The 21,264-nt window shown below is 39.6% G+C and overlaps 2 protein-coding genes across 6 annotated transcripts; both read right to left on the bottom strand.

Annotated features, from left to right (window-relative positions):
* Positions 1–4,075: 4,075 nt before the first annotated feature.
* Positions 4,076–16,593, bottom strand: dldh (dihydrolipoamide dehydrogenase). The gene is made up of 14 exons (XM_070907483.1): positions 16,501–16,593; positions 14,845–14,920; positions 13,856–13,935; positions 12,819–12,887; positions 12,323–12,392; positions 11,612–11,712; positions 11,365–11,508; positions 10,732–10,833; positions 9,649–9,839; positions 9,388–9,558; positions 8,315–8,504; positions 7,227–7,364; positions 6,356–6,445; positions 4,076–5,755 (listed from the first exon to the last, which is right to left on the bottom strand). Exons 1-14 carry the CDS (start codon positions 16,537–16,539, stop codon positions 5,690–5,692), a joined length of 1,527 nt encoding a protein of 508 aa, XP_070763584.1. The 5' UTR covers positions 16,540–16,593; the 3' UTR covers positions 4,076–5,689.
* A 1,164-nt stretch (positions 16,594–17,757) lies between these two features.
* On the bottom strand, positions 17,758–19,824 carry LOC139287160 (E3 ubiquitin-protein ligase TRIM21-like). Of its 5 annotated transcripts, XM_070908155.1 has the most exons (3): positions 19,601–19,821; positions 19,270–19,564; positions 17,758–19,236 (listed from the first exon to the last, which is right to left on the bottom strand). In XM_070908155.1, the coding sequence occupies exons 1-3, from the start codon at positions 19,819–19,821 to the stop codon at positions 18,175–18,177; spliced, it is 1,578 nt and encodes a 525-aa protein (XP_070764256.1). In that variant the 3' UTR covers positions 17,758–18,174. The 5 variants fall into 5 exon arrangements, with proteins under 5 accessions (XP_070764256.1, XP_070764258.1, XP_070764257.1 ...); XM_070908157.1 differs by having other exon boundaries at positions 17,758–19,022; positions 19,137–19,824; XM_070908156.1 differs by having other exon boundaries at positions 17,758–19,086; positions 19,156–19,821.
* Positions 19,825–21,264: the final 1,440 nt, after the last annotated feature.

Here is a 21,264-nt window from a genome sequence, read left to right as displayed (position 1 = left end):
CAAATGTAAACAAAGTGTAGCCCCGCCCACCTCAAAATCCAGACACGCTTTAACACAATTATTATATTTATTTACACAAGAAATGGAGAAGCCTCACATGGTCCTGGTTTAGGTCCTAAAGATGTGATATTGATATGAAGAGAGCAATCCATCCTGATTTATTTGTAATCAGAGGATGTGTGTTGCTTTATTGATTACTTTAGATTGGAGAGGTGATGTAATTGTGTGTCTATTGTACTGGACAGGTTTTGCGTGTGCAAAACGTTTTATCACGTCATCATGTTTAAAATACATTTCACATCCTGTATCTTCTGTAAACTGGCAAAGAATGGAGACGCTTCAAAGACATTTATAAAAAGAAAAATGCATTTCATTTCTGTGAATTTGTAAATTTGTAAATTACAGTTTTTAGTTTTAGTACAGTTCAGTCTTTATTGTTTTTATTTATTATATCTTGTTTTTCTACTTATGTCTCTATTGCACTATCCTGTATGCTGCTGTAACAGCGCAGATTTCCCCGCTGAGGGATTAATAAAGGATTATCTTATTTTAAAGAAACCTCAGCTGTTCATTGGCTGTAATTACTGTATAAAGTGGAATGTAATAAGAACTTCAGAAAAGTGTACTGAAGTACTCGAGTAAATGTAATTGAAGTTCCACTGCTGCTGTTTAATGATGAAGAGAAACTCTGAACTGAAGTTTAAATTGTTTTATCAGATGACAGATGATGATCACATACAGTATATATATATATATATATATTCACAGATGAAATGTAAATGTGGCTGAAAAACTAGTTTGCTTCACTGGAAGTCCACAAACAGCCAAAAGCTGTTTACACATTTCACACACACACAAACACACACACACACACACACACACACGTGTAACAGAAGACAGAATGAAATGAGTGTTATTATTTCTGATAAAACGTGTGTAGATTATAGAAAGTGAAGATGGAGAGGCCTGTATTATTGGTTATATTTCTGTTGTAAACTGCATCTTTTGAAATTTTTTTCTTTTTTTAATTTGTGGAACTGAACATCGCGCTGATCTTAGTTGTTTTAATTTAGTGTTGTGTAAGCACATATCATGTGGAGAGTTAAATCAATCAAAGAGTCGATCAATCAGTCCATCACATGTACTGAACACAAGACTGGAGATGGAAAGTAAAAGAGTACATAACAACCAGAAAAGTGCGTTTGTTTACTGGAGAAAATGAGTGCTGAGAGCAGAGAGTTAATGTTGTAAAAGGAAAAAACAGAAAGGAAAAAGGAAAGAAAAAGAAAGAAAGAAGAGAAGATGAAAGAGAAGAAACAGGACAACAAAAGGAAGAAGGGAGGAAGGGATGGAAGAAAAACAAATGGAATCAGGAAGAAATAAACAAAAGTAAGTTTGGAAGAAGAAAAGAAAACAGGAAGAAGAAGAAGAAGAAGAAGAAGAAAGACGAGAAGAAGAAGAAATAAGGGGGACAGGAAGAAAAAAGAAAATGGGAGAAAGAAAATAAATAAAGAAAGAAAGAAAGAAAGAAAGAAAGATTAGGGGAGGAAACAAAATAGGACTCATAGAGAAAACTTAAGGACAGTAAGAGAAGGATGATATGAAAAATGAGATGAAAGATGAGAAACATCAAGAACAAAGACAGACGGACGAGTGAAGTCGGCTACTGAAACAGTGAAAGTGTTTGTTGTGTTTTTTGGAATTTAACCACAAATAAAATAAGCGTTCACACGGCTCCAGTTCAAACAACCAGAGCCAGTTTTCTCATCAACAGAGACACATGTATAAACTGTAGTATTAACTATGTACTGTATAATTTTTACATCATTAGTGTCCGTTAATACATTATTAAACAAGAAAACAACATTAAATGCTTTCTCCTGACAGCCAACTAATATGGAAGGAAGAGAGGAAACAGTAACACCAACAGTACCTGAGTGTAACGATGAGAGTTTCTGTCCAGAAGTTTTATTTTCTTCTATTTAAATCTCATTTCTTCTCCTTTTGTTCAGTCGGCTGTCAAATGTGGTTTTCTGTCCAGCTGAACTTCAGTCGGCCATCTTCAACTCCTGGAGTCTACTTCAACCAGCCACCACACCTCCTGAACACACACATTATCACACTAACACACACACACACACAGTCACCTACGTAGTCAGTGTTCAAACAGAGGTGGAGTTGCTGCTGCTAAAATACCAGTTATTCAAATATGTGTCATCTAAGAGAACAGCAGCTACTGAAACAAGAATCAAGTCTGTATGTGGCGGCCATTAAACAGAATAAAGTGTCTCCTTTAATTAAGGAGCATCTAATGACCTTTGATGCAAAGATTAAGCTGTAGCTGCTAGGTAGCATTCTTAATTAGGTTATGAATATTTTAATGTTGTTTCATGGTTTTTACCATTTAATTCATTTATGTTTGTATAATTAACAATTTTATAAATTTCGATTTTATATAAAATATAAAATAAAATATAAATACCTGCAAAACAAATGATTTTTGGCATTTAGAGATAATTACAAAACAGTATGTTCATGCTTGGCATGCTAAACTAAGATGTGAACATGCAAGCGCCAACCTCCGCCAATGCGGAAGTGCCTTAAATCTGCATTCTTTCTAATGGCCAGCAGGGGGCGACTCCACTGGCTGCAAAAAGAAGTCCAATTGTATAGAAGTCTATGAGAAAATGACTCTACTTCAAACTTGATTTATTACCTCAGTAAACATTTTCCTAATGAGTTTATGGTCTCAATCGCCAGTTTCAAGTCTTCTTCAACACAGCACGATGTTCATTTTGGAAATTATGGTCCCAAAAGCAGGGTATGCTTTAGGGCGGGGCTACCTTGTGATTGACAAATTGCTACCATGGCAACCTGTCAATCAGGATAGCGGCATTCGGTTGTACTAAAAGACACTCTCGGAGTTGGTTGTTCACTTTTTTCCAGTAAGTACATTTACAAGCTAACTTTGTTAGCAGCGACTGTTAGTCAGGAGCCAGGTGCAGTCAGGTTGCCGGTAAAGGTAGGCGCGCATATGGTCTTCAGGTTTGCAGATCCCCAGCTCCACTCTTCTTGTCCAAATATGGTCACTTCTGGTTCCAAAAAAAACAAGATGGTGACGGCCAAAATGCTAAACTCGCGGCTTCAAAATGGCTTCTATAAACCAATGGGTGACGCCACGTGGCTTCGTCCACTCCTTTTATACAGTCTATGTGAACACGGTGAACATTATACCTGCTAAACATCCACATGTTAGCATTTTGCTCAAAGCACGTCAAGGTGTCAGTATAGTCCAAAATAAGTGCTGCTTGTCAGATGGCTTTGGGAACCGTCAGAATTGGGGGGCCGAAACAGATAATGACATTTAAGCCCTTCGTGCAGTGATTGGTCGGCTGTGTGAGGTGAGAAAGCAGGCAGGGTTTGAACTTCTCTCTCCAGCTCTCTCTTTCCAACCTTCACACAACTACTATGAATGTCTCCAGGAGACAGTCTGAAAATATGTACTGTTGTCATATATATTTAAACAATGTCGGGTCTCCCGCTTCTGTATGACGGCCGGCGGAAAATTACAGAAATTCCACATCCATCCCATCCAGTCCACCGTCTGACAGTCAATCATCCGAGACGCAGTCCTGATTAAGTACACTGGCACCTTTAGTCCTGTCATGATGTGACTTTGCTGAAGTCGGATACCTTCCGTCGGATTGTTTTGCAATCTTTTTTAAGGTGCCAGGGACAATGAAATAAGCCCAGAGATTTATTTTAAATAACACCCTATTTGTTATATAGTGCGCTATATTTACCCTCCACCATTTTATTTGAGCGCCTGAATTCTGTTTATCCATTATATTGTGGCCACAAAAATAGAAAGAAATATTAATTTACAGTTAATTATTGGGTGTGTGTTATGGGGGAAGTGAAGGAGTAACATTTTCAACAGGTGGAAACACTTTTACCTTTAGATGTGGTCTGATGACACGCCGTATGAACCAGCTCGTTTGAAGCACACTGAGGCCTTCACCGAAAGTTATTATGTCACAGTGGATGTCAGTAAATGTTAAGTTACACGCTGTAGTCTTGTTTAACTGATACTGCATTTATTGGTTTAAATGGTGAGATAAGCAGGAGCAGGCCAGAGCCAATCACAGTGAAGTAATCAGAGCAGGAAACGGTTTCCCAGCGACTATCAACAGCTCTTCCCCAAAACTGAATTTATATTGGCCTTTAAAGGGAAAATAAACACTGACGTTACACAGAAAACTGCTGCTGCTCTGCTCTCTGTGGGAATAAACCTCTGAGCATGTTACACAAATCAGTGATGTCACAGTAGGTGTTTGAGTTAGAGTTAAAGGTGCCCTGTGGAGTTTTCTTGTAAACATGCAAATTATGTTTACATTCAGCATTACTCCACAAAACTCATGTGCTTCATTATGTATTTAAAATCCAGCATTGTTTACATCCATGTTTACTAGCTTGCAGTCTTCTCTGCCTTTCTTGGCGCGTTACAGCCACCTGCTGATCAGTGGAGTGAAACCACTGACGGGACTGTATCGAGTCACCTGCATGTAACATAAACAAAACGGGGACCCACTCATGGAAAAACAGGTCCAGAGTGCTACTAGAGGTCTAAAACTCCACACGGGACCTTTAAGTTGTCAAAGGCAAGTTGTTATTTCCATCACACTTGGGAGTTCTCTGGTGCAGGAGAGAAAGGTCAGGGAAGAATATTTCTGATAAATTATGCAGTAATTTTTCAATTCAATCATTTGTTTCCTCAAATTATGACCTTCACTCCATTTGTCATCCACACTCTCGCTCCAGAGGACGTTATACTTCGATTTAAAGCCTGTAGATTAAAATAAAAAGGCTTTACACATCAACACAAGGTACAACTACTAGCTTTTTCCAGAGCTGTCTGACACTGTTGCGCGTTTGACGGCTCTGGAAGAAGCAAGTACGCTCGAGGACCTACAAGACTTCTCCATATCTTTTCTGTCTTTTTATGCTGCCGTCTTGGCCAGAGCTTCCCCACCTCAATGGGACTTACCTGGTTAAATAGATTATTTTCCAATTACGGAATTTAAAGATGGTATACATTACTAAATTGAACACCTTCTGGGCTCCACTGGTCAGTATGAGTGCATTTCTGACACTTAATATATTGATAGTACAGAGCCGAAACACCTGCTGTGACGCTCGGATGTTTTGACCCACAAAGCAACTAAAAGAGTGAATTTAACCTTTAAAACTCTAAAACTGTGGGACAGTGAGCCGCTACTGTTTCCTGCTCTGGTTACGCATCAGATTTGTGGTGTTAAATTCGTTCACACTGTAAAAAACAGAGAAACAATAACACTTGCTTCTTCCTTTACAAGAGAAACCACAGCCATCCAGCCAAAATAATATTTATATCTCTATGTGCTGTAAATGAGTGAATAATATTCTCTCCTGGGATCTTTTAGACTATGTGTTTGGAAAGCAAAAAGACTGATCTGCAGTCGTTAATTTACTGCCCAAAACCCCCTTTATCATTTTATTGAGAACATTTAAATAACATTAGAACTAAATGTGGTACAGTTTGCATGTACACAGAGGATCCTGGTGATGTGGATGAAGGTTTGGACGCAGACACATAGCTTCCTGTTTCTCCTCTGTTATTTACACTGAAGGTGCGACAGCGGCCGGCGGATCAGAAGTTGATGGCTTTGCCGAAGGACGCGGCCAGGTTTGCTTCTCTGAAGGCCTCCGACACCGTCTGCAGGAGGAGGAGGAGGAAGATGAAGAGAGGGATGAAAAGGATGAAAAAGTAGAAGAGGTCAGGCTGAGTTTTAATTACAGTCTAGTTGTGTTTTAACTTAAATATTTCTGGGTTTTTTTTTTTTTTTTTTTCTAGAAATGTTCCTTTTCTGCACATTATGATCGTTTATGTCTCCACTTTTATTTTTTCAGTAACATTTTACCCCCATTTAGTATTTTTAAGCAGCATGCAAACATTCAATAAATTGTTTATAACGAGCTATAATGTAGTTGTAAGCAGATATTAATGTTAATTTATTTGTCAACAACTATAGCTCCCGTGGGCACCCGTGAATGGAGGCTGCTGTATAAACAGATAATGAATGACAATATAGTAAAACAATAATATAAAATACGTCATCAAAAGGAGCATCAGCACATCCCGGCAGTTTTACATTCACTGATGATGACGACGGTGTGTGTTGCACTTGAACTCTTTCAGTGTGACTATTTAGTGTTTTATCATTTTTTTCTTAAAACAAACGATCCAAAACACGTGTGTGTGTGTGTGTGTGTGTGTGTGTGTGTGTGTGTGTGTGTGTGTTGCAGCAGGACATACAGGATGGGCGTGGCAGACTCGGGCGATGTCCTCACAGGAAGCACCGTACTCCATGGCCAAAGCAGCTTCATTGATCATCTCTCCTGCCCCCTGCAGAGAAACACGTAAACAACAACTTTTAATGTGTCTGAAATTCTCTTTCAGAAGAACACATTTCACAAGGTCAGGTGTCTCTAGTGATGAACACTTTAATCCATAGTGAAACATGTCACAAACTATTAAAAGCATTGCCACAAAACATGCTGATATTGCTATGCCATGTTACACTAACATGGTAATTGTTAGCATGGCACAGAGCTCTTGCTATGCTAGCTGTGAACATGCTAACACACTAAATGCTAAATTCTTACATCAGCAAGTTAACAATCAATAATTTATAACATGCATGATAAGATACGTTAACATGCCAACATCAACATTTAGCTCAAAGTACAGCTAACTCATTTAAAGTGGGCCAAGTCCGACACTGTAGAGCTGATTGTGAGATGTCCTAAAATGGCCACCGTACAGAGAATAAACCCTTTACATTTAGATAACATGACTTTTCTTCCGGCACCACCTTCAGCACAAACTCTGCATTTTTTAACTTTATCATTACTACATGGAGTTTACAGCCGGTTCCCCACATAGAGCAGCTCCACTAACTTTTAACTTGAGCAGCCAGACTAGCTGCGGTGTGCTGAGACTTTGGAGGCCAACATGGCTCCACATGAGTGTGATTAAGAAAGGCTAACTTCTAACGGTCACTAATTTATCAGCCATCTTGACTTGCAGTGACAGCTGCTCCTCTGTTGCCGATTCTCACTGTGATTAAAACTCATTCACAGTCAGTTGCGTACGGTCTGTCTGATGTTTGGGATGAAGCTCTTACAGTTCCGACGATGTGAGCTCCCAGCATCCTGTCGGTCTCCTTGTGGCCGAGGATCTTCACCAAGCCGTCGGTGTCGGCGTTGGTCTTGGCTCGGCTGTTGGCTGCGAAGGGGAACTTGCCGACTCTGTACGGGACGCCCTGAGGAGGAGAGGAGCAGAGTCGAACTGTAACACACTGCTGGACCGAAAACCACAGAGACTAGATATCACCTGGGATACAATCCTAACTCAAATATCGTCCATTTCTGGTCTTAAATGTTGCTTATTATACATCTTTCTTTACATACGTGACTGTTGCAGGCAGACATTATTATATTTTAAAAACAGTCTTGGCTCCAGCCTGGAGCACTGACTCACTTCACTAATGCACAGTACTTGCATCTCATTTATCAAGCAAAAATGCCAAAAAATTAAAAATGAATAAAACATCTTGCTGGTTTCCAGCTTCTCAAATGTGAGGATTTGCTTCTTTTGCTCATAACATAATAATTGCAAACTAAATATCTTTGGGTTTTGGACTGTTAGACAAAATACAGACGTCAACTTAATCAAGTGTCAGAAAATAGGAACAAATGTCCATCACAAGTTCCCAGAGCTTAACGAAAAGTTTAACTGATACTGAAAATGATTGATGATAGTTATTGTTGATGTGGTGAGTTGAGTGAAATCAGTGGTTGCAAAAAAATATTCTTGTTTGTTTAAATTAAACTTGATATGTAGTTATTTAAACTGATAAGATAAGATGGTCCACGTGAACTCTCTCTCATCTTCTGCTCTGCTGAATAAATCAACTGATGTACAAGAAGAAGATCATCCGTCTTCTAAAAATACAGCCGTGTGCAGGTGACTCGTTGTTTCTGAGAGCTGCTGTGACCAAAGACAACTGCTGGGAAATCCTCCAAAACATCTGGAGTCAATCATCACAACATCTGCACAGAATCAGCTTTGTATCACATCAGTATAGCTTGAAGTATGATGCTACTGTATTATTACTGCACAGCTGTATCATTCCTCCTCTGGCTGCTGTCATTACACAGTTATCTGGGTATCTACATTATATCTAAATTAATTACCATCACTGACTCTCACCTCCTCTTTGAGCTGCTCCTCTGTCTTGCCCACCCAGGCCACCTCTGGGTGCGTGTAGATGACGGAGGGAACACAGTTGTAGTCGATGTGCACGGCACCGCCGGCCATGCCCTCCACACAGATGATGCCCTCGTCCTCAGCCTTGTGGGCCAACATCGGCCCGGCGACCACGTCACCGATCGCATAGATACTGAGGGGGGAGAGGGAGAACCAAAGTTTCAAGCAGTGGATACTCAATTTGTTGTGCTTCAATCGATTATTAATTCATGGTATTAAAAAAGAATGAATGAGTGTTTACATTTACTTTTTAATGCAAATATATGGTTAAGATTAAACATATAAATTGTAGTAATTAAACCTGTTTCAGTTGTTCTTTTTGCAGCTGGATGTAAAATTCAAGGACTTTTCAACAACTTTCCATAACTACATAAGAAAACTTCCCTGACCCTGAACACCGTCAACGTCACCCCGCTGGACTCCCGAGTTTCCTTCAAGTGACTTTAATTGAGCTTTTACTCCTTTTTTTGTCACGACTGAAGAAACTGAAGCAAAAGTTGCATTAATGATAATTAATAATTGACGACGTATCTCTGTCTTGCCACAGATATATCACTATCAGCATATACGTTTATGCCCTCACCACACATTACTTCAGTTAATGTTTATTATGCCTCAGATTTGTTGAAGGTTTTATAAGCTACATTTCTATATATGAATATATATTTTGTCATCAACATATTGTCATTTTTTATTGTATTTGTATTGATAATACTTTAATTTCAACTGCAGATGTTTTGGTCATAATTCCGTCATAACCAAATTTAAAGGGTCCTTATCAAAAATGTCTGTTAAAAAACAAATGGCGGCCACTATAAAATGATCTGGCGAGACTGGACTCTCTCAATGATGCGCCCTCTCAGGAGCATTTCTCCTCCGTCTGTATGAAAACAGCAGGATGTTTTAGATAATCAATAAGCTGTGTGAAGTTTTAACATCTGTATTCTGAGATGAGACAGGCAATGCTGTCACTCTCAGATGACTGTTTACATTAGACAATCGGAGCTCAGGGGTACCTGGGTACTTTGGTCTGGAAGCGGTTGTTGACGGGGATGCGGCCCCTGTTGTCCAGCTCGATGCCTACGGAATCCAGACCCAGGTTCTGAGTGAAAGGTCGTCTGCCGATACAGACGAGCAGCACGTCGCACGTCAGAGTCTCGTTCTTCCCTCCGGCCGCCGCCTCCACTCTGAAACACGTCAGCACACAGGGTTACAAATGGATGGTGCGATTCACGAGTAATCCAGACAATCTGAAGATTCAGGAGTGTTTTACTCACGCCACATCGATCTTGCCGTCGGGTCTCTTGGTGGCCCCCATGACTTTGGTGCCGAGCTTGAACTTGAGGCCCTGCTTCTGCAGAATGCGCTGGAAGTTCTTGGTGATCTCCATGTCGATGCCCATGCCGCCCACGTGGCCCAGGAACTCCACCGCTGTGACTTTAGAGCCCAGACGCTGCCACACTGACCCCTGCAGGACGGGAGGACAAACTCTTTTAAAAAGGCGCCCAGCAGCACTACAGGGGAAAGTTCGCCTCAACTTTATTCAAATGTCCTCTGACGCACTGCGACAACCAGGCGAGAGCCGACTGAGCTTGCTTCCAGCATATATACAGGAAACGCGATGATAATCCGTCATGCCCGCTCATCACTGCTTTTCAGTTTCAACAACGCATACTACATAAAAAAAAAAAAAATCTATTCTGTCTTCGGGGAACCAAACTGTACAACCAGAAACGACCTACTTCCTCATGTGATGTACGGTGGTGGTGCTTCACGAGAGACTGGCTACATCTTTGTATCTGTATGTGTGAACGCAGCACAAGAAAACAGATTCAAGTGCTCCAAAACAAAACGAAGAAATAAGAACGCTGAGAGGCCTGGAAATGCTGGTGGTCTGAAGATTAATTTGGTAAGTTCCTTGACATTCACTGAATATCTGACACGTGTTTCTTGGTGAGCCAGACCAGTGTTGTGTGACCAGTTTGGGATACTTTTTATTTAATTGGGTGGTTTCAATGTTTGGCTATATTCCAATAAATCTGCTCGTCCTCTCATCTGAGTAGTATGATTGAGACAGGGCACTGAGTTCACTGACACACAATGACTGATAACTGCTGACCATCAAAACAAAGCGGCATTTCAGTTTATTACAACGAAGTTAAAACCTTTTCATGTTTAATGTGTGATTATTTTATTTTATGACTTCTATTATGAATTTTTCATCATTGTAACTGTGGTTTTGGTTACAATAAAAACATTGGTGATACTTTCGCGATCACTGGGCCGGTCCTGAGCTCTGACTGGGCTACTTTTTGTTAGTCCAATCTGGCAACAGTGAACCAGACTGAAGTGATACTGACCAGCTCCACTCCGATGACTCCGGCTCCGATCACAATCATCTCCTCTGGAACTTTCTTCAGGGACAGAGCTCCTGTTGACGACACGACGCAGTCCTCATCAATCTAAAAAAAATAAATAAATAACAAAATATGGGAAAAACATTTGAGACTGTTAACATGTTTAAACACATATTTAACTTGTCTGTTGAGGAAAAGGTCCTTTATATATTTAAGACTTTAGACTCTTGTTTTAGTGATGAAGGCCCCTAAAAACTAAGTCACCTTAACTGCCTACATTTATATTTTCATATGAACAATGCGTAAAATAACTGCAGTATGAGAGAAGTTGCTCATGGTGATGAACCCACAGATAATTAACATTTGAGCCTTTCAGGTTGGGGTACCAGGTCTACAACTTGTGGTCCAAACATGTCGAAGGCCCTCAGTCATGAATCAGGTTTCCATCCAAATGTGGTGCAAATATTATCCAAATTTCCAGATAATCGCCAAAAAAAGTGAATGCGCATTTAATCCTTCTCTTGTTTGTGTATTTATTTATGTTTTTACAAATAATAGTACAGATTGTTAAATTAAACTCTTTCAAAAAGACCTTGAATGCCATATTTTTCTGTAAGGAGTGAAAGGGGGCCGTACCTGGATCCCAGGGAAGGGCGTGACCTCGGAGCCGGTGGCGATGAGGATGTTCTTGGTATTTATGACCTGCTCGCTGCCGTCTGCTGCTACGGCCGTCACCTGGTTCTTACCAGTCACCCTCCCAAAACCGTTGACATGGGTCACCTGATGGGAGTGAGGTCACACCGTGAACGCCGTTACCAGTGGTTCAGATTCTTAATGAGATGTGAGTGAAGAACCAATAAAGAGAGAGAAAAAGAGGCCTGACTTTGTTCTGTTTGAATAGATGTGCGATTCCTCCGGTCAGCGCTTTGACCGCCCCGCTCTTCTGAGCCATCATCTTCTCCAGGTTCAACGAGATGCCTGAAACTGAGAGAGAAAGAGAGACGTCATCAATCAGGGTTTTGCTGAAATGTAAATGACAATTACAAATTACTAATGAAAAAAAAAATCTTAAAATTTAAAGGCTAAAATACAAAGTCATGTTTGGTTCATAGTCAAATTGAAAAACATTGGTTTATTGACTTTAACTATAAATGTGGTATATATGAGTGGGCACAAATTACATTATCAAATTGATTAGCACATTTAACTGTGTTTCACTATTAATTGTTACATCATAAAAAAAAAGAATAAAATCATGTTCAATAACTAATTTTGTTGGGTCTTAACAAAATCAATCTAAACAGAGTTTAGTAAAACAATAAACGGTGTGATCATATCGTCTTGATAACAATTCCACATAACGTCCATTTTAAAAGACAATAATACTGTATCATCGTCAAGCTCTACAAAAGACGGCACTGGATTAGTTGATTAGTTCATGAACTGACAGAAAATAAACTATTTGCTCAATTTGTTTCTCTTCTTTGTCATATTATTGTAAAGTGAATGTCTTTGAGATTTGGACTGTTGGTCGGACAAAACAACTTGAGCTCTGTGAAACTGTGTCGGACATTTTTCACATGAAGCCTCTTACTTTCGATGCCTCTGCTTTCAAAGTCCTTTCCGTGAGCCATGTGGTACAAGTAGGAGTTGTTCAGCAGAGCCTGCAGGCACAAAATATCAACATAATTAACATAATTCATGTATTTTACTGTTTCGTGTATCTTCTGTTCAACCATGTGTGTGTGTGTGTTTTATGTTTCGCCAGGCTGGAATACAAATTTCCCTACAATGGCAGTGACCACTTACAAGTAATGATCCAATTTAACTATTAGTCTGAACTTGTTTCCAGCCTGTTGGCTCTTCACACCTGAGTTAAAGAACGACTCCTCCCGATGGGTGAGAGGTACAACTCTGCATCTTTGTGAAATCACAACTAGAAAACATGTTTCGAAATCTAAAGACTGCCGACATTTTCCCAGCTGATGAGGATTATTACTCAAACAAATAATCAGTGTGAATGTTTCATCTCTTCCATTGCTCAAACTACAGATGGATCATTTTGATCAGGAAGAAAACCAGTTTCTTACCTTTGAGGGGATGCAGCCGACGTTCAGACAGGTCCCACCCAGGGTGGCATTTTTCTCAACACACACTGTCTGTCAAAGGACAAATGTACATTAGAGATCTCATATTATTTTTTTCCCCCTTCAAAAAGCAGACTTGCATTATTCTCTATAAAAAATAATGTAAATAAAGATGTTTTTCCATCAGCTACGATGGAGAGAGAAAAGAATGGGGCAGCTGAAGCATCCAGGAAGAGATAAACACCAGATTCAATTATCAATTCAATTATATTAAAAAGAGGTAGTTCAATTAAAAAACAAGCATCAACTACAAGCAGAAAAATAGATCAACATTTTGCTTGATTTGTTGTTACAGCTCTTTACGGTCAGTGATTCCATGCAATATATCCTGCTGTCGGCAGACTTCATCCAGGATGAAACATCCAAAATGTTTGTGAGTTGACAGTTTACAACAATCATCTAATAAATTAGTTTCCTGCAGTCACGTGGCACATCAACAATTTATTGATCCAGAGGAGGACAGACGTTTATATTGAGAATGGGTTTTTGTATTACCGTCCCGTCTACAAGGACGTAAGGGACGTACTTTCTGGTAAAATGTCCTCCATTTATATATTTTTCTTTGTGCTGGATGATTATGGACCTTTTTTTGAGGAGATTTTATTTTGGGAGAGAAGGCAAAATGTTTTGACCAAGCTGTAAAATAAAGTGTTATTTTGTAATGAAATAAAATGAAATGACCACTGCAACTGTATTTTTGGGGTCTTGTAAACTTTCTGTCGAATCAAAAAAATATTAATATCCATGTCACGCAAGCACAGATATTTTTTGCAATATTGAAGTATATTTATCAAGTTTTTTTGTACCATTCATCATTATTAAAGCAATAAGTATTGATGCCAACATAGACAATACTTCATAAATCTATGTGTTGACAGGAACTGGAGTTTCATGGTTATAGAGAAGCTCATTTATAAAAACTAATGTTTTCAATGACTTCATATTGAATTTACACTCAATATGCCCTGACGGCAGCTTACCTTGAAGCCGAGCTGCGCGGCTTTGATGGCAGCAACGTAGCCGCCCGGACCGGAGCCTACCACTGTGACGTCTGCATCAACTACAGAGAGGCAACACAGCGACTTTAATCACAGGTTTATAACAGCAGCTCAGAGCATAGAGGTGGGACACTGGGGAGATTTTAGTCCTCGTTAATAAAAACATAAACATGCTCTCAGTAGAACTACAGCTTAAAAGTCTGTTTTAGTTTTGGAGATGTGGAATGAACCAGGAGACAAAGTCTGGTGAGATCAGAGGATCAACAAGGCTTTTTATTTTCTTGTGAAGTAACCACAGGAAAGCGGTAATAGTCGCTGCAAGTAGCTCAATTTATGCATTTGACTGTTTATATAATATTATGAATATTTTATGTTTTGAGATGCTCGTCGGACTAAATTTACAATTTGAAACATATCATGTTGGGATGGGAATTCATTATTGATTATAACGTTTTTTCAAAAAGATAATTAACACTTAATTCAAAAAATAAGCAGTACATTCACTGATCATGAAAAAGAGGTAGCGCTCTGGTGGCCGCTGGGTTAAAATGCGCAACATGAGCTGCAACATCCGAGTTTGTGTCCAGCTGGGGACCTTTGTTGCATGTTACTATTGCAGACTATCAATAAATGCATAAAACACCCCCGAAATACTTAACATATAAAGTAACTGTAGCCTCATATGTAACTCTCCTACACTGGCAGAGTATTAGCCATAGTTTCATATTTATATCTTAAACCTTGTTTGTTTCAAGGTCAAATTCAGCAGATTTGATCATTAGCATAATTAATGCACCCAAATTGCTAAATAAGGCTACCTGTTCGGCTCTCTTTACACGTCTTTAACGAGTAATTATTGCACTAGGTCCAATGTCTGCTAAATGGGTAAACATCCTTCACACATCTGGCTAAAGTTCATAAGAGAATATGTCATTAATGAAGACAGATGATAAGATTTACAGTTATCTTACTTGCTGCTTTGTCAGCGTAGGTTCTGACGGACAGAGTCGCAGCTCCGTGCAGTTTGCAGGGAAGGTGGTGGCTCCGCTGGGAAGTAAAACCAAACACACAGTAAGAAAATATCATAAAATAACCAGTCAAACACAGAACGATCCAATACAGTGTCATGATCCAAAACTAAACACCCTGAAATTTTGTAAAAACGTGTTCTCCCAAATACAGTGACTTTTCCTTGATTTCGACGTTTCAACCAATTGTCTTTTTTAACTGAACTGTTTTTCTATCAGTGGCGTACGAACTGTTTAACACAACATTTTAAGAACAATTTAAATTACTTCAGAGAATGAAAGTTGAAAAGTCAAAGTAAACAAACCAGTTCCACTTCATATAAAAAGAGGTCTTTGTTCGTGATCTGATTTTCCACAAGTATACATTTACAGTATTTTTCAGGGGAACTCTCAGGCTCGAGGATAGCCTGCTTGTTATTTATTTTGTGTATTTCCTTCACTATAATTTCCTTATTCGGCCGTTCAAGTACACACTGAGGACAACTGTGTTAAGACCACACTGAAAACAGATTTTGGAGAGTTCTCCATAACAGTCAGCATCGCAGTTATGAACTATAAAGGTAAAAATCTGATTTTAAATATTGTTGTTGTCTGGGTGGAACTAATGTCAGATTTAGAAGATGAAGGAAACTGTAAAATGAAATTAGTATTTTCACGTTGCTTTCTTTACTTTTGTACAAAATACATGTTTCTGAAGAGGTCAGCCAAGTTTTGAGTGCAATGTCTTGCTCATGGGCACTCAGCTGATGTTGAGCCCTGTAGATATTGTAACTGTTAGCTCTCAGCTAGCACGCATTCATCTGTCAGTGCTGCGTATCGAACCAGCGACTCTTCAGCCTTTCCAGCTAAGCAGGCTGCTCTGGGTAGTTGACAAGCCAACAGGTTTTAGTTCCGGCAGCTGACAAAATACGTGATCTTGAGACGAAATTATGTCTCAAAAGAGAGGAATAACTAGGAATAACAGGTTATTTAGTTCTGACAAGCTGCATAAGTTGCTGAGCCTCTGACACAAGCTACATTAAGAGTTAGGTAACCGATGCTAACTACCTTAGCGTGCTAACATGGCTCGCGGGGAGACAGCTGTCAACTGTAACGTCAATTCACTAAATCTGTCGCGTCTAACATTAGTAGAAACATTTAACCTCAGCATTCATATCACGTAACGATATCTCAAAACGTTTACCAAATTGTAAACGAAATAGCTAACATTACCTTATGCCATGAAACATTGTGGAAACATTCAACAACAAAAGTCGTAATCATATTGAAATATAGACCTTTTTGTTAATGTCGCTCTGGCCGAATAAAAAAGGGAAAACTTATAAATCGGATATTATATAACACACATATTTAGCGGAATATCGTTTTGCCAATAACCACAAGAACTCTGAATTGCAAGTTTTTCCAGTGGAGTCTGGCGTTTCGTTCTCTCCATACGATTTCACCAGACTGTTAGAGCTGTTAGCTGACCCGCTAGCCAGGGCCGGGCCGCAGGTCGGAAAACACCAGTATCCACAGGACAAACAGCTAGTGAGACCAGTTAGAAAGTCTTCCGGACAACACATGCTGGTTAGTGGGTTAATAAAAATCTATCCTTACCGTGGCCAGAGAGCGGTATATCTGAGTCCAGCTCTGCATTTTGTCTGTGTCCCCTCACCGGATTTGTAACCTACAGCAGGCCGACCAGCCAAGGACTCCTGACATTGCGCACGCGCAGTACCAGTCCATAAAAACACGCCTGTACGTCGCCTCTAAATGACGTCTGTGATTGTGAAAGCTGAAAAACATGAAAACAAAACCAGTCTATAAAAATAACTTTGTAATTTTCATGTTATTTAGTGGTGGATCTACTGCATGATCATCATCTCCCACCTGATCATACTGGTTCTCTGGTTGGCAATATTTAATTTTCATGGATTGAGAGGGATTTCTGTTTTATTTTATTTATTGATTCCTCCCTAACCCTTCTTAATTTTGCATGTGGTCCATTTTAAGAGAAAGTGGACGGGATGATCTCATTTTCACGTGCAGGAGTATCCTGGAAACCATGATATGGTGGAGTATTGAAATATGGATACTACGGCATGTTAACAACGTTTCCAGGTTTCTACACATGTTCTGCCATGTTCATAGTTGCGTTGTCGACTCAGTTTACATAATAGTTAGTCTGTAAAACAAAAGATGATTGTAAATGATGTATTAAAAAGTTAATAATTTAGTATCTAGTAATAACGACAATATAGAAGAATATCTTGTTATAATATGCAAAGGATACGTTATAACAAAGCAGATTTTTAAACTGATTGGGCCACCGCAGCAGATAAATTCACTATTCTGTGATTCTCCCTCTTTAAAAGTAGTTGATGTACAATACCTTTTAAGTAAAAATCTTAAGTAAAATAAAGTTGCTGATTTTAGAATGAGCTCAAAAAACTATAAAACACTCAAAGGAGCTCCTCAGTGACATTAGACAGAACACTTGTACCAATTAGACTTCATTTCATTTCATTGTGCTCCTGCATTCATGTAATCTGCTTCAGCATCAGACTGTAGTCATTTATTAAGAGCACGCCCTCATATGGCCACAGGCTGCAGTTTGTTATGAATTCCACTAGAGGTGACACTTGTTCTCTACAAACTAGTAGCACTGATTTAGAGTTCATATTAGCTGCTCAAACACAACTCAAAGCTTAAATAACACTACATTATCTCACACTACCAACTATCTCAGATGTGAGGGGGTTTTGGAGCTCATCAGCATCAAGTAAGTTCTGAGAAAGGCTGATGGTTTTGAGCTGGGGTTTTTTCAGCTTTGATATCAATCAAAAACAAAATAACTTAATCATACACAAAAAATGTTTTGCTTTTGTTTATTTAAAAAGAAAGGGTCAGAAAAGAAAACCAGAGTATTCTGTCTTATTCATAAACTGCTCTTCAGTAATTTGAGCCAGGACGCAACACTTATTACATAAACAATGATCAGACAATAAAACATTTTGAATTTTGCAGCCATACTTTTAAGGAATATGCAAATGCTTCATATTTCTGAGCACAGAATTAATTAGACTATATTAGATTATATCAATCAGTGCAGTAAAATTGGTGTGCTGTAGTAGCAAGTAGCAATGTGACACATCAAAGAAAGAAATTTACAGAACAAAATGGGAAAAAACACATTGATCAGAATCTGAAAAAACAACAATGTATACTCTGTACATCACCAATAAATATACGTTCATTACATTAACTGACAGTGAATTGTTCTTTAGAGAATCAAATAGTTCTACTCAGTTTAGTGACATGAGAGATGATCAGTGGGGCAGAGTTTTTACCATTATTATTAAACAATGGACTGAAGTAAGGGTAGAGTTTCCCAGTGAAGGAGCAGCCAGTAAAGGAGTAAATAAGAGCTGCAGCATCAACATCATAAAAGGAGACCAGACCCTCCTCATAATCCACAAACACCCCGACCTTCTCAGAATGCAAACTCAAAGAGAGATGGACTGGAGAGCTGGCAAGAGCTTTGTACTCATTTTCATTCCTCAAACATATCGTCCAGTAGCCCCTCTTAGGGCACGCTGTGATTTTTCCCTTCCTGTTGATGGACTCTCTGACTACTCCTAAATACCAGTCAGTCTTCCCTTTAACTTGAACCTCATAATAAAATCTTCCTGAAGAGAAACTCTGCTTTGCTAAGACATTAACACAATGATCAAATCTCTCTGGACTGTCTGGGAGATTCTTCTTTACATCACCATGTTTAACTTGTTTTCCATCATCAGACAGGATGAGAGCAGGATGTCCTGTATCAGGATCAAGTGTCACATCCACTGCATACTGCTGGACCCTCTTCAGCTCGGCCTCAAACAGGTTTGTTATCTCATCATTGAGCGTTTCCTCCAGCTGAGCCACAGCTCTCACCACTGTCCCCTCATATGAAGGTGGACGGACGCTGACGTCTGTCCAGTCCTTGGTCGGTGGAGCAGCATTCAGGGACAGGAAGCTTTGGAGGAGGTGGAGCTGATCTGCAGAGCCTGAGAGCTGCTCCACCTCAGTGCTTCTCTTCTTCAGCTCAGAGATTTCCTGTTCCAGCTCTTTGATGAAGCCTTCAGCCTGTTTCTCTGTCTTTCTCTGCTTCTCTTTGATTGTGTCGATAAGTTCGGCCTGGCTTCTCTCAACAGACTCCTTCAGAGCGGTGAAGACCTGAATACCATCTGCTATCTCTCTGTCTGCACCTTCCTTACTGAGCTCCACTGAGCGTTTGATCTCCTGAATCTTCAGTCGTCTCTTCTGCATCATCTGCTGAATTCCAGACTCTGTCTTCTCCAGCTCGGCCTTCTTTACCTCATATTCTTCTTTCAGAGGAACAACATCATGTGTCTTATGGTCTGAAATGGTGCAGAACATGCAGACACACATCTGGTCGGTCTTACAGAACAGCTCCAGCAGTTTATCGTGCTTCGTACACATCCTTCCTTCCAGGTTCTCCACAGGGTCGATCAGCTGATGTCTTTTCAGGCCTGACATTGTCAGATGAGGCTCCAGGTGAGTCTCACAGTAGGAGGCCAGACACACCAGGCAGGACTTCAGGGCCTTCAGTTTGGTTCCAGTGCAGACCTCACAGGGAACTTCTCCTGGTTTGGACACTTGTTGCTCTGAGCTGCTCCTGTTGGCTTTCTGTTGAGCTGACTGTCTGAACTGAGCAGCCATCTCCGAGATGAAAGTATTGACCCGCAGTTCAGGTCTTGTGTTGAAAACCTCTTTACAGTTGGGACACTGAACATTAATATTCCAGTGTTCAGTGATGCAGGTTTTACAGAAGTTGTGTCCACATGGTGTGGTGACTGGATCAGTGAACACATCCAGACAGATGGAGCACAGAAACTGATCTTCAGTCAGCAGACAGCTGGCAGCAGACATGTTTACACTCTGAGGACAAAAGTGAATGTGTGATAAAGCGAGAAAAACAAAATTCTTGATTAGTCTGCATTGGTGGAAAATAACAGTACATATATTGAACGAACAAAACAAGTTTTGAGAAGGTGTCACTTTGGGCTCTTGTGTACTGGGTACTTGTGTACTTGGTACTTTGGGTAATTGTGACTCCTGTGAAAGTTTTTATAATAATCAGCAGATTAATCCATAATGAAAATAATCATTAGTTGCAACCAACCACAACAACAGAATCATGCTTTTACATTAATGCATGAGTAATAATAATGTAATGGTGTAATACGTAATGATATAACAGTAACAGGGGCCATGTTTCTCCATTGAGTACTTTTACTTTTAATAGTTTAAGTTCATGCCAACTGCTCTACGTTTCTATGTCACATTGTATGTTTTGTATGTTTTATTAGGTGTTTTTATGCTGCACAAGTTGCCTACCAACATTTTCAATACAGAACTTTTACTTGTAACAATAATGTAACTTTTACAGTGTGATATTAGTACTTTTACTTAAGTAAAGGATCTTAATACAGTCCTCACCATTGGTTAACTGGGATATATATACATATTTACATTTTGAATTCTTAAGTTACTTAAGCAAAAGTTTCATTTAAAAGCATAAAATAAAAACAATGGAACATCCCATCTGAGTAGAGCTGAAGTTTTGTTTTAATGTTGTTTGTTGACACATCGAAAATATTGTCAGCTGTACTCACTAGTGATTGGCAGAGACTCTGCTGTGTTGTTGAGAAAGGCCTGATTAAATCAGCTTAATTCTTTTTTTTTTTTGAGAGAAACACAGAGACATGCCACTCGGATGAATGTTTCATTTCATTTAAGGATTGTGACATTTGTGCTTTTCCAGTGTTGCTCCACCTCTTTCTGCTCTGCAAGTGAGGTTTTGTTGCTTCTCAGGTTTGACCTAATCAGTGACGTACTTTCGGCACAAATTGAATTCCAGCTGGAGTTGGGTAGTTGTCCACCCCTGCCTAGCATCACTCTTGGCTGGTAGAAAGCAAAAGTTAGTTATACACTAGGGTTGGGAGATATGTTAAAAATGTCCAACTGGTCACAGTCAGCCCAACAACTAGCAATTATTGGCACAGGTGTGTGTGTGTGTGTGTGTGTGTGTGTGTGTGTGGCGAAAGTTACGCGCTGTTTTCTGCCGCTGCCTCTCTATGGCATTGCTGGCCTCTTTGTGGTACTGGGTTAGCTCGCTGAACGAGTCTGTCACTGAGCAGCAGCTCTCACTCGTTTTTCGACTCAGACCATTAAATGAGCCAAATAAAATGACCCCAAAAACCAACCGACGATATATTCGCCCTCGCACAACCGTATTATACACCTTATGAAAATCAACAAAGTTTTGTCATAATGCATCTCTTGGTATCATGGGTTACCTGATAGTATTTT

The sequence above is a fragment of the Enoplosus armatus genome, chromosome 6 (assembly GCF_043641665.1).
Source record: "Enoplosus armatus isolate fEnoArm2 chromosome 6, fEnoArm2.hap1, whole genome shotgun sequence".
Lineage (NCBI taxonomy): Eukaryota > Metazoa > Chordata > Actinopteri > Centrarchiformes > Enoplosidae > Enoplosus > Enoplosus armatus.
This window is presented reverse-complemented; position numbering and strand designations above follow the sequence as displayed.

Bases quoted from the DNA above. Each gene is read 5' to 3' on its own strand.
- dldh (XM_070907483.1), bottom strand. From the start codon at position 16,539: ATGCAGAGCTGGACTCAGATATACCGCTCTCTGGCCACG. The intron at 12,888-13,855 runs GTAAGCTGCCGT...GTCCTTTGACAG, and splicing joins CCGCGCAGCTCGGCTTCAAG to ACAGTGTGTGTTGAGAAAAA. The intron at 12,393-12,818 runs GTAAGAAACTGG...TTGTGCCTGCAG, and splicing joins TCGGCTGCATCCCCTCAAAG to GCTCTGCTGAACAACTCCTA.
- LOC139287160 (XM_070908153.1), bottom strand. From the start codon at position 19,821: ATGTCTGCTGCCAGCTGTCTGCTGACTGAAGATCAGTTTCTGTGCTCC.